The 13900-nt window shown below is 35.7% G+C and overlaps 1 protein-coding gene across 1 annotated transcript in view; it reads right to left on the reverse strand.

The window, feature by feature from the left end:
• Positions 1-11211: 11211 nt before the first annotated feature.
• ABCC9 (ATP binding cassette subfamily C member 9) overlaps positions 11212-13900 on the reverse strand; it is a 129034-nt gene continuing 126345 nt past the window's right edge. Inside the window, exon 41 of the mRNA XM_049625176.1 lies at positions 11212-11878. Coding sequence (XP_049481133.1) covers positions 11741-11878 — 138 coding nt within the window. The 3' untranslated portion in view covers positions 11212-11740. The remainder of the gene's footprint in view (positions 11879-13900) is intronic.

Genomic DNA, 13900 nt, shown 5'->3' on the forward strand with positions numbered 1-13900 from the left:
TAGTGACTAGCCTGTTAAAAGTACATATTAAATGTCGGTTCTTATTAATGTAGCAATGCTGATTTTGGTTTGGTGATGGTTGAAAGATCTCAGAGCTGGGTGTGGAGGTGGGAAGGGGGGAAGGTATAGACCCACAGATTCCTAATAGTTAACTACTAGTTAACTATCTTCCCTAACCTAAGACTGAGAAAAAAAGACATGACCCGTGTCATTTTATAGACTTGAGTATTATTTTTGAGAACTCACTGACCTTCGGAGTGTTCACTAACCAACACTTGCAATGGTGTCTCCTCAACTCTTGAATTTAATCAAGACACCAGGAACTGAAAAGAAGCCAGCCAAGACACTAATAAAATAAGGACCCAGGAAATCAACATGTCTGCTTTACTATAATAGTGTTTCCAAGAGAAAAATGTTTCCTTCAGTCAAGTGGAGAGTACCTGTGGTAATTATTTTCTGCTGGTAGGGCACAAAATTCTAGTACTAAATAAAACGGGTAGGGTCTTTTCCAAGAGAAGATGAAGAATAGTGACCTTGAAATTATGCTTTGATATTCTTGTGCCAAGAAAGACAAGTTTGCATGAGCCTGGGATCTGTCTTGCTATAGGAACTCTTTGCAGGCTTCTCTGAAGCTCTTAGGGAAAGAGCAATTCCCAACAATGTCCTGATCTGTTGCTAAGCTTTCACGTCACAATGTTTTGAAAAATCAGTGACTCATATGGTGCTTGGAAAGGGAAATCTGACATTTTCCAGAACTCTCAGTAGGGTGACTCCTTATTGCCACCTTTCATAAATGCCAGTTGCAGAAGGGATTATAGAAGTTGAAAGTTTTAAAATGATATTTAGACTCCACGATTATTTGCCACGATTTTTTTCCCTGCTACTAAATGACCTGGATTTTCCTTTAGGTAAAAATTATCTGTGCCAGAAAAGCTTTCACAAAGTCATTTTTCTAAACAGGTTCATATCAGAATTAAATAGTTGGTATTTGTTACTAATTTAAAATGCCAAGTTACCTCATTTATTGTTAGAATAAATGGGGTAAGGGGTGGCTGGGTCAGTCGGTTAAGTGTCTGACTCTTGGTTTCAGCTCAGGTCATGATCTCATTCATGGTTTGTGGGTTTGAACCCCGCATCTGGCTCTGTGCTGACAGCACAGACCCTGTTTGAGATTCTCTGTCTCTCCCTCTCTTTCTGCCCCTCCTATGTTAGCTTTGTCTGTCTCTCTTTCAAAATGAATAAGTAAGCTTAAAAAAATTAAAATAAATGGGGTAATGATATAATCTTTCTGTAAACCTACAGAAATTTATTAGGCAGTTGGGTAAATCTTTTTTTAATAAATTTTTAATGTTTATCTATTTTTGAGAGAGAGAGCATGAGGAAGGGAGGGGAAGAGAGAGAGGGGGGGAGAGAGAGAATCCCAAGCAGGCCCTGCACTGTCAGTGCAGAGCCTGATGTGAGGCTTGAACCCATGAACCGTGAGAACGTGACCTCAGTTGAAATCAAGAGTCAGATGCTTAACTGAGCCACCAAGGCGCCCCTGGGTCAATCTTTTTTTTTTAAAAAGTGAAGAACTGGGGAAGACGCATGAAATATACTGTAACCTTTTGTTTAAGTTCACATAGTTTTAGAGTCAGAAAGATGTGGGATCAGTTGTCAGTTTTGCCTCTTCCTTAGTTGGTGGCTTTGAGCAACATACTCTATCACTCTGAACCTCATTTCCTGTTCTGTAAAATGGAGACACTAACGTCTGCCTCTCAGAGTTGTGGAGCTGAAACTAGGTGAGGATGTAAGGGATTTAGCACACACCAATATACTTAAAATGTAATGTGTTCTAAAAAAATCATAACTTTGAGACAGCTTCCTTAATTAGTATTTAATTATCACTATAACTATTTTAATATTTTCTTAACCTGCATTTGTTAATATTTTTGGATCAATAGTGGATAATAATGATGGTAACAGGCATGGTCTTCTCCTTAGTGATTTTGAGACAATGCTTCCAGAATATGTAATTTACATAGTTATCATTTCAAGGTAGATAGGTGTTCTTTCTACTTTTCTAGGTTTTTAAAAATTAATAATGGCTGGTGAATTACATAAAATGCCTTTTTAGCAAATGTCAAAGTTATTTTTTTTTGTTTCTTCCTTGGCCAATTAACTTAGTGAATTAAGTCACTAGATTAAAAAATGTTGAATTATTTTTACATTCCTGAGATAAACTGCACGTGGTCATGGTGAATTATTATTTTAATATAATGCTGAATTGCATATACTTATTTAGGATTTTTGCATAAATATTTATAAGTGAGACTGGTCTGTATTATTCTCTTTGTGTTCTCTCTGCCTGGTTTTGGATGAATGTTATGAGTCTTTGTAAAATTAACTGATGCATTTTCCTTCTCTCTGGATCAGAATAGTTTAAATAGAATAGGGATTAGTTCCTCCTTGAAAGTGCAATAATTTTGAAATCATCTGAGTCTGATTTTTTTTTAGGAATAGTTCTTGGCTCTTTAAATCCTCTTCATTCTTTGTTTGTTTGTTTCCCCTCTGAGACACCTGTTTCAGAACTTCTAATACGTTCTCCATATTTTCTTATTATGCTTCATATTTTTTATCTGCTTGTTCTGTGCTGCATTCTGGGTACCTTCTAGATCTGTGTCCAATGGAAAAAAGTCCCTCATCATCTAAGCTTAATTACTATTTAATTTGTCCATTGAGTTTTTAATTTAATTCAATTTTATTAAAAAATTTATTTAATGTTTATTCATTTTTGAGAGACAGAAAGAGAGCGTGAGCAGGGGAGGGGCAGAGAGAGAGGGACACACAGAATCCGAAGCAGGCTCCAAGCTCTAAGCTGTCATCACAGAGCCCAGCGTGGGGCTCAAACTCAAGAACTGTGAGATCATGACCTGAGCCAAAGTCAGACACTTAACCGACTGAGCCACCCAGGCACCCAGAGTTTTTAATTTTAATGGCTCTTTTTTCTTTGCTAGTTCTATTTGGCTATTCTAAATTAATCTACTTTCTCTCACCTTGTAAAAACCTGTGCATACCACCATTTAACCACTGCATGGATCACAGATCAAGACATAAAATATACCTATCACTCTAGAAGATGTCCTGCTGCTCCTTTCCAGACTGTCATTGCTCCCTACCAGAGCTAGCACTATTATGACTTATTTCATCATTAGTTTGTTTTGTTTGCTGTTGAGCTTTGTATATGTGGACTCATAGAGTAGGTACTCTTCAGTACCTGCCTTCCTTTACTTAATTTTGTGTGAGATTTGGCTGTGTGGTTTTACATGTATTTCAAAGTGCTACTAAACCACCATTTATTTACCCATAAATAAATTTTTGGGGTTTTCTTTCTTTTTTTTTTTTTGTTTTGGGTTTTGTTTTTTTTTTTACTATTATGAATAAAGTTGCTATGAACGTTTCTGTACAAGTCTTTTTGTAGACAGAAGCACTCATTTCTCTTGGATATACGCCCAGGAGTGGAACTGTAAGTCCTGGTATAGGCACATATTTAGCCTTAGTAGAAAAAGCCCATTTTCCATACAAGTTGTGCCATTTATACTTCCTTAAGCGGTGTATGAAAGTTGTAACTTCACCAACACCTGCTACGGTTTGTAGTTTTAGTCTTTTTATTGCTAGTCTTTGTAGTTTTAGCTGTCTTTATTTGCATTCCTGATGAAGAATGATGTTGAGTACATTTTCACATCCTCATTGGCAAACATACATATTTTTAAATCTCTTATAGATTGTTTTAATATTTTTAGTTCTTAGGGCCCCTGGGTGGCTCAGTTAGTTAAGCATCTGACTCTTGATTTCCACTCAGGTCATGATCTCACAGTTCATTGGTTGAACCCCGAATCAGACTCTGCACTGAAGGTGTGAAGCCTGCTTGGGATTCTCTCTGCTCTTCCCCTGCTTGTGCTCTCTCTCGAAAGAAATAAATTAAAAAAAATAGTTTAAAAAGTATTTCTAGTTCTTGTGCTAATATTTCTATTTGTTGTGTCTCTTGCTTCTCCTCATGGTGGTTCACTTTCTCATGTGGTTTTAATTTTGAGTGTGAATTAATTTTATTGTTTGTTTTTAATTTCCAGGAGATCTAGGTTATACCCCAACAGACTGATTTTGCATTTGCTCTTTCCAGAACCCCATGGCTATCAATATTCTAGAGCTATTTTTATATAATATCTCAGCTTGACTATATCATCTCACCATTGTAAAGTTGGAAGCATATCAATTTTTTAAGAGGGAAAAAGCTTATTTTGTGACTTAAAAAATAATCCCACATCATACTATTAAGATATGGTATATGTAGTGGATTCTCAAGACTAATATCATATCAGAATGTGCTTTTCAAATCATTAAATCCTTTTACCACCATTTAATCAGAGATTCACAAAAACTTGATGAAGCCGACAGAGCAGTTATCATGCCTTTTTGTGTTTTTTGTTTTTGTTTTTGTTTTTGTTTTGTTCTGTTTTGTTTTGTTTTTTGTGAATGAATACTTGGAAACTCAGGCTTAAAATGGTTAATCCAAGTCCACACATCCAATATGTGATAGACCCAAGACTAGAACTCAGGTTTTCTAATTCCTGATCCAATTCTTTTCAATATATTCTCCATAGGCTAACATATTATTCTTTTATGTATCATAGATCATATAAATCATTTATTTCCAAGAGAAGTTCATAGATTCACTAAGTGAATCCTCAGTCTAGTATAGTGCATGGCCAGGAGTGTGGGCCTTGAGGTCAGATTGCCTGAATCTCTGTTCCACTAAACCTGGGCAAATTAGCCAATCTGAACCTCAATTATAAAATAGTGATAATGTTTACCTTGTAGAATTGTTGTCAAGATTAAATGAGATGATACTAAAAGGCTCACGTCATATCTGCTCAACCTGTTCATTGTAATTATCCTTTCATCAAATTTTTAATGAAATGGTTTATGCGATACGCATTCTACTGATATCCTAATTGATTTTACATTGCTCTTTTCTTCTTTCCCCCAGGGATTTTGCTTCTCTCGTGTTGTTTGATACAAGATGGTACTAGACATTACAGAGATATGATGTTTAAATCATAAGTCATTATGTCATCTCTCTGCTTTATTGGCACACATAGCTAAGCTTTATTAAAATATTCTTTAAGCCAAGAATTTCTCATGAAATATTAGGCTTGCTAATTTTTTCCCTACGTTTCTGGCCAAAAGCCTAGATGCCTTGTGTTTCCAATATAATATTTTACTGAATTTAATATATGCTAGAAGTCCAGTGAAGTGGGAACAAAGAAAAGGAGCTCCTATTTTCAGGTGAAATCTTGTCCCAAGTCATAGTCTTTTGCTACCTCTCTTTTCCAGTTTGCCAATGACATAGCAAATTCAGTGCCTGGGCCAAGTGCTTGGCATTTGTAAGTGTCTGAGAGTGACAGGTCACTGGGAGGACTTGGTGCCTCTATCTAAAATATGCTAGTAATTGTCATATGTGTTGAGGATCCTAAAATGGATGAGAGAGTGCAATTCTAGGTGGGTGTTACTGCTTGTTTTGAATGGGTGGTTGTGAGAAAGCGTCTCACAGGCTGTGAGCTATGCAGTCATTCCCACAGGGAAATAAAACTTGGGCTTAAAAAGTCAATGTTTGGAGGTGATTACTTATGGCAGGAGATTTTGTTTTGTTTTCTTGGTTAAAAGAAAATTACATTCTTTTTTGGACTTTCCCTCTCTCTCTGGAGCAAAGGTAGGGTGTGGGACCATGTAAAGAATGTCCAAAGGGTTTAGTCAACCAGCTCACTCTGCTGCTCATGTGATAGAAGAATGGGTCTCCCTCCCTTCAGTTTTTTCTTTTATTCCAAAGGAAAATAATCAGTAGCCAGCTTGGTATCATCACTCTTTTTCTGAAACTACTGGTTGTGATTTTGGTTTGTATTCTTGCTTTCATGTCACTCTCCAGACTGTGTTAAATTTTCCTCAGCATAAGCTATTACTTCCAATTGGCATATACTGCCTGGCTACAGCTTTTTAGGTCAGAGGTCAATCCCTGACCCAAAGTGAAGTAGTACAAAGTGGGCTGGTCATGTGTAAGATAGAAAGATGAGCTGGACAAAGGAGATTCCTTGCTTGATACTTTGAAACTGACAATCTGAGAAGTGGAGATAGTTGTGGGCCCCGGTGCTAGAAGCCTTCATCTGAGATAGGAGTGGTTGGTAAAGGCTACATGCAAAGTGAGAAAGAAGTGGACAGAAGGATAGAATGCACAGAAGGGTAGAAGGAAGCTGAGAAGCTTGAGACAGAGAGATGGAATTAAGGGAGTGGACTGTCTTTAGACAGGCCATTAGACCTGGCCTAGTCGTCACTTCTGAGATCTGACAATTCTGCTTTCCTTAGATTCCAATGCAGAAGTGTGTTTTCAACACATCCCTGTCTCCCACTCCCATCCCCTGGTGCTTGAAGTGCCATCTCTGGAGATAGATCAGTGATTTGGGGGTGATACACTTAAAATTTAACCTCAGATCCTTACCTGTAAAATAAGTAAAATAAAGATAGTTATTTCAGAAGATTTTATACTATTTTTAGGGGCACCTTGGTTAAGCGTCTAACTTCAGCTCAGGTCATGATCTCTCAGTTTGTGGGTTCCAACCCTGCAGTGGGCTCTGTGCTGACACCTAGGAGCCTGGGGCCTGCTTTGGATTCTGGGTCTCCCTCTCTCTCTCTGGCCCTCCCCTGCTCACTCTCTGTCTCTGTCTCTTTGTCTGTCTTTCTCAAAAATAAACATTAAAAAATTAAAAAAAAGATTTTATACTATCTTAATATACAGTAAAGCTTTGTGTTACTCTGAAAAATAATCTCCTTGAATAATAGTTTTTTTACTCAAAGGTGAACACATAGCAGATATTCATAACAGTATTACTCAAGATGAAAAACCAAAGTTTGTTTTCATGTAGCATCCCTTAATAAGGAGATAGCCACCTTTCTTTCATAGATGCCCTGCTCAGTTCATTACCCTTATGACAACCATTATCATCTCTTTGTTGAACTAAAAAAAGCCCACTCAACATAACCCAACAATATGTTGCCATTGTTATTTTTTAAAATAATAGAAAAAAAAGTTGAATTTCATATCACTGGAAACACATTTTATGATCTATCCGTAAGTGAAATGTCCTCCTAAGGTGGCCTTAGGGCTAGAAGATACACTTATAGATTATTGTGATTATAAGAATTTCTCTTTATGCTAGCCATTGTACGCTTATCTATGCATTTGTATTAATATGTGATGCAAAGGTTAATTCAACTTTATTCTTCTTTAGGACAGCAAGATAAAATGTGAACATATATGTGCATGTGGAGGGTGGCATGCACATGTACTGAGGAGTTGGAGGATAGGATGTAACCTTTGAAAGAGGGTTAACAGTACACCTTAAGAATTTAAACAGTTGAGAATTCTATTTATGTCTACATTCAGACTTGATAAATATTTTGGGTGTCTGAAAGATTAATTTTTTTTAATTGCTCCTTAAACTAGTGTTGGAACAAAGCCCCGATTACTATGGGTCAAAGAGCAAATACCTAGATATGGAAGAGCTGGTCTAAATCCACTTGACTCTGATAATATTAAAGGTCAATAGTCTTTCACTTAACAATAACTGATAATGTGTATAAAAAGTGCATAATGTGGCTCTAAGAGAAAAATGGGAATGGAATGGCATTAAGTAGCGTTGTACTATTGCTGCATATAAACACATTACTTATTTTATGCATTGGGCAGATTAGGTAGGTGATAAAAAAAAATGGTCAGAAAACAAAGCTCTTTGTCATTAGTGTGTAGTGTATAATTGGACATGATCTGTGATGGTTGGTGGCACGAAGTTCACAGAGAGCATTCTCCTTAGAGTCAGCTAACTTATTTAGCCAGGTATGACTCCTTTGACTTTTTGTCAATTTAGGAAGAAGGCACTGGTGACCATGGTGTGAACGGCAAAGGGAAATTTGCTACTGCCTGTAGAAAAAGAAATAATTTAAATCCTATGTAGTAGATATATAGAATGAATATATCAACATTTATGTATCAGTGATGATGACAAACACCTGTAGAAAAAAATGTGAAGATGGAAAGGTGAATAATCATCGCAGATAACTCACCTTCATTCCACAGTGTGAGGTATCGACAGTGAAACTTACCCAAACCCCTCACATTTATGGACTGTGAACATTTGGAAATATGATTCCAAATTCATCAGAATAACATACAAATGATTCAACACCTAACTCAGATGTGGGCAGGGGAAGCTTTGTATTTTTGTGAAGACATTTTCCCCTTAGATTCCATATTGCTGATTAAACCACAAAACAAAAGAAAATACATTCAGAACCCATCTTCTTGGGTAACATTCAGTTCATTTAACTATATGTTTCAATGATGGAACTAAGGGGTTCACTCAATGACACTGAAAGGCTTGTTTTAGACATCTGGAGTAAGGTAATGTCAGGAAAGAGAGCAAACATGTGAAAATCACCTTCACTATTCTCTGACTTCACATTATGCATAACAAAAGGAAACTACAGTGATGAGTGAGGTGGGTCAGTGATTCCCAAACTTGCCTAGTTATGAATCTCATCTGGAGACACTTGCCAGAACAGAAGCCCTTTCACTGGAAAGTTTGACCCAGGTGATCCTTACTAGTGCTTGAGAAAAACCATTGTGAATGATGTGTAATTACTAAAGAAGAAATCAAACTTAAGTTATAGGATCCATCCTCTTGACTACTGTTTCTTATGCTAAAATGCTAAGGTTAGAAGATTGCCTTTAACTTTAGATAAATCAATAGGGATTTATCATAGTACTATAAATCACAGAACTCCAAAGAATGTAGTACAAAATAAGTGATAAAAGATACATTGGAAGACAGCTATAAAAATTGATCAATAAACCTTAGGGAAAAGTCCAGACATCTAGCCATTTCATTAGAGATGTCATAAAATTTATCCATATAGCTGTTTCACTTAATGGAAACTTCCACATAGGACCTATATATAAAACTAATGAAGTGCATGACTGTGGCAAATGTGAAACAAAATTGTCAAAGCAGGGTATTATCTCAGCAATTGGTGTTAATTTACATCTATTGATCACCTTGGTTGATACCCAATGATACTGTAAGTGAATGAATAATAACCCTATTTAATCAAGCAAAGAAAAAGAGTAATTTATGATATAATACCAAGTCAGTATAATTTCACAGTAGAATAAACATAACACAGAAGGTGAAGGGAATAATCCATAATACTAGGCACATGGCTAGTGGTAAGATAATCAGTGGATCAATAATCTACACTTATTAGGGCCTACTGCAAGCTAGACACCATTAAATGCAAAGGGCAGAAAGACAAAACAGACATGGTCCCAGATCTCAAATATCAGTTACTTGAACTCAAATACCAGTCTTCTGGTATCTAATCTAGCGCTAAGCTGACTTTTAAATGGATGATGAGTAGTAGCATAAAAATAGAGGATGCACAACCCTTTAAGAGAAATTTTTTTTTACCTCTCAGTGATATTAGTTATCTTGTTGGTTTTCACATAAATTTTTATGCATTAATTGATTTTATCAAATATTAAGGAATTAAAATTTATAAAATTAAGTTTGGTTAGTTAAATGTAAAATTTGTGAGTGTAAAATTTGATTTGGTTAAGTCTCATCTTTTATAGATATGCACCTATTTAGTAAAGAATTATTTCAAGATGAGTCATTTCTATATTCAGTAGATCAAACATGTGATATAATAAATGATTAAACAGTTAAAAAATCATCCCTGACTTTATTCAGTCAGTTTAGTTTTGTAAACAAACACTCAACTTAAGTGACTAAAAGTTATGAGGGAACCAGTGACCACTCGGGTGTTAGAATGATAAACGTGATTCTAGGTTTAGTGTAATTAGCTGCGGATCTGTTGACATTGCTGGTACAGAAGTATAACTTACAAATATTGTGAGGAATCACTCTTATGGGTAAGTCCCCATTTCTCTGTGAGAATGAGCTATAAGTTGATAACAAGCGTCATGTAAATGCAGCCTTGTAAAACATTCGCATGCCAGAAATACTTGGAGGAGATTGGTAGAAATTTTAGAAAATATTTTCAAGATTGATTTAATAGTTATTGATCCCATTTTGTTTAGCTTTTGGGGAACAGTAAGAGGATTTTTCTCCCAATGAAGTTCTTTATATGCAACAAAGAGTGACAATTCAAGCAAAATAACATAGGACATTGTGTCCGTCCTCGTGGAACTTACTAGGTAAACATCAGGACTCTATATTCAGGTAAAGGCCCAGTCATATATTTTGGATAAATAAGTATTACATATTTCCCAAGAGTGAGTACATAATATAATAAATGGAACACAAGAACTATATGGAGGAAGCATAAATTCTCTTTTTCCATCAGTCATAATTCTTCAAAATCTAACAATGCATATGGATCCTCATATGAGAATCAATGGTATTTATACAACGTGGGCACAGAATTATAGTAGAATGCTTTGGCTGCTAGCATGACAAGTGCAGATAAATTTGGTATTTTAAAATTTGTTAATTTATATTTAAGCAAAATAGCATTAATATTCCATACATTTTTGATGCACTCCTAACACACATAGTAATACTAAAATAACATTTTGATTCCTTTTTACATGTACGTTAAAATTAGAGCAAAATGGATACATGTGTGACACCACTGTGCATAAAAAGAGGTATACTCTCCCATCTTGAAATAGACACTTGTTATATACATACTTATATAGGCAAATATAAATTTGAATCTTGAATAATGTGGAATTTTAGGGCTCAAAATCATAAACACATCTAATGATGAGTTAAATCACAGAGAGCATTAGCTGGCCTGCCACTGAAGGATTGAATCTATTTATTCTTTGAACTTTAGTCTGGAAAAACCACATTATGCCTGATACCTTAAGAACTCTTTCCTTACTAGACAGGGAAAAACAGAAGCTTGAGTATACTTTTTCAAATATCCAAACTCTTTTTATGATCTTTCCAGTTAAGGCTTTGGCTTTACAAAGCTACTATAAATGTGGTGACTTCTTGGTAACAGAAAACAATTTAGATGAGGGAAAAAAAAACCGGTTAAGGAAGCATCAGTATTACTAATACTAATGAACACAGAACATTCACATTCAGTAGATAATGAATTTGAGTGTTTTATTTTCTCACTGATTAGAAAACCTGTCCTTTTAATCCTCTTCCAATAACAACTGGAGACACCAACAAAAAGGAAAATATATTCTTACAAATAAGAGTACAACAATACTGAATACTCATGATAACCTCTATACCTGAGAGCTATTTAACAGACTTAAAATTATGAGAAAATATAGCTGTTGACTTACCACTTAAAGTAGCTTACATGTTTTAATGCAACCTGCTATTCTTAAAGGTAAAGTGGCTTAATCATTAGAAAAACATCAGTAATGAACCTATTTAAGCAGTAGAGTCTAGGAAAGAAAAACAAAAAGGAAGTATCCATATAGGAAATACAGTAAAGTGTCATCGGTAAAGTGACATTGTTGCTAAGTACAAAGTCCCACAACACAACAAATAAGCTTTACGAAAGAGTAAAAATTTAAGAAGCCACTTTATGAAGGTCAAGCTGATGATCCATTAAGTAGGTTATGACTGCATTATTTTAAATCCATGTATTGTTTCAAGACATCCCTTCACATGTCTGCACGGACAAAAGAAGCAAAAACTCCATCTTCTCTAGCCAAGAGGCTTTCTGGAGTGTCATATTCTAAAATATTTCCTCGCTTCATCACAATAACTAGGTCTGCCGTCAGAATAGTGTGAACCCGATGCTGTGAGTGAAAAAAAAAAAGCATGTATTTGTTACAGATTTCAAGGTACAGGCAAAGCTATGGAATATGCATATTTCATCGATTATTCAGGGACAATTCTTTATCTCAGGGCACTAGGAGGTGCACAAAACACAGCCTCTTTTTTTTATTTAACATATCATTATTTACATACTTTTAAATGCTGGCCAGTGTAACTGGGTTTGGGATGGGCTGTATTAAATTGAGTGTAGCTAATATAGTAGTTTCAGTACTGTCATGGATGTGTAAGGAGGCTAATTTTGTTTGTCAAATAATTAAATGATAAGAAGAACTATCATGGACCAGTTGGGTTATCATTTAGTCTAGACTAAAACGATCTCTTGTGTGGAGTCAACTAATTTGTGGGCTAACACACATCTGAAGAACCTTGGAAGGTGGTTCAATTCTGGGAACACAATATGAGGAAATCCATTCTGGCATGCAGTATTAGAATGAATTATCCGGGACTTTAGACACGCCATGTTTTAGTCTTTAGACATCACTGCCACACACTTATTCTCTCTTTCCACCTAGTACCCTTTGGAGAGAAGCTTTGGGATTAGTAACTAATAATAATAAAAACTATCACTTACTGAGCATATGCTATACATTAAGTGCTCCACACACATACTTGTTAATCATCAAAACATTCCTCAAATGTGGGTGTTATCTCTCTCTGCTTTGTTTGCAAGACCACTGTGGCTCACAGAGATAAAGCAAAATCAGGAGATCACATAGATAATAAGTAGCAGAACCAGGATTAAAACCAGACTTATTAACTTCAAAGCATGAGATATTTCCACCCTGCTATCAAACTGTTTTGTAGGGAGTATCTGGTACCTTAGAGGATTGTTCGCCTACCATTATTAGTGTTATGGTTAAGAGCATGGACTTTGAGGTTAGACTGGACTTGTATTTTGGTTTCATCATGTTTGGTTGTGCGATCCTGATCAACAAACTAAATTTTTGTATGTCTCAAGTTCCACATCTGTAAAATGATGGTAATAATATAGTACCTGCCTCACAGAATGGTGGTGAGGATCAAATGAGATTATCCATGTAAAAAAAAAATCAGCATCTTGTCTGACACATACAAGCAAATACTAAATGTCAGACACTATTATTTTTTTTTTATTTTTAAAATTTACAAGGGAAAAGTCTGTGCTGTGGGCTTTTCACTTCTCTTGGTAAGATAAGTGCTGAGAAATAGAAATATAATGTGAACCCCAAATGTGAGACACATGTAATTTTAAATTTCTTAAAAGCCACATTTTAAACCACAAGTACACAGGTGAGATCTATTTGAAGTTACATTAAATCCAGTTGATTTTTTTAAGTAAGCTCTACACCCAGTGTGGGGTTTGAACTCATAACCTTGACATCAAGAGTTGCATGCTCTACAGATTGAGCCAGCAAGGCATCCCATGAAATCCATTCTAATGATATATTTTAGCCATTAAAATATTTCAATATATAATCAATTTAAAAATTATTAATGATATCTTTTACATTTTTCTGTAAGTACTAAGTTCTTGAAATCCTGTGTGTTTCACACTTACAGTATCTCTTAATTTCGACTACTCACATTTTGAATGTTCAATAGCCACGTATGGTTCAGGGCTACCATACTGGATGTGGACTATGCAGGTCAAAACATCAGAATGCTGATGGGAGTGACGGACCCAGAAAAACCATCTGTTTATCTGATACACAATTTTCCAAAGTTCCTTCTCCTTACAACCCAGCATCCAACCTAAAACCATCCCCGGGACAAAGGCCTATCTTCTTCCCTGGGCCATGTAGATGGAGTAGTCTCAATGCTTATGCTCTCAGAAAAGCAAAGAGACATAGGTGGACAGCTAAAGGTGAAAAGAAAGACATATACGGAGTATAATAAAGATGCCAGCTTAGAACATGTACCAGTATTTCCAATATCCATAACAAACCTATCATTTACTGACTAGTAATGAATGATATAGGGGCACCTGGGTGGTTTAGTCTGTT

Source organism: Panthera uncia, chromosome B4 (assembly GCF_023721935.1).
Source record: "Panthera uncia isolate 11264 chromosome B4, Puncia_PCG_1.0, whole genome shotgun sequence".
Taxonomy (NCBI): Eukaryota; Metazoa; Chordata; class Mammalia; order Carnivora; family Felidae; genus Panthera; species Panthera uncia.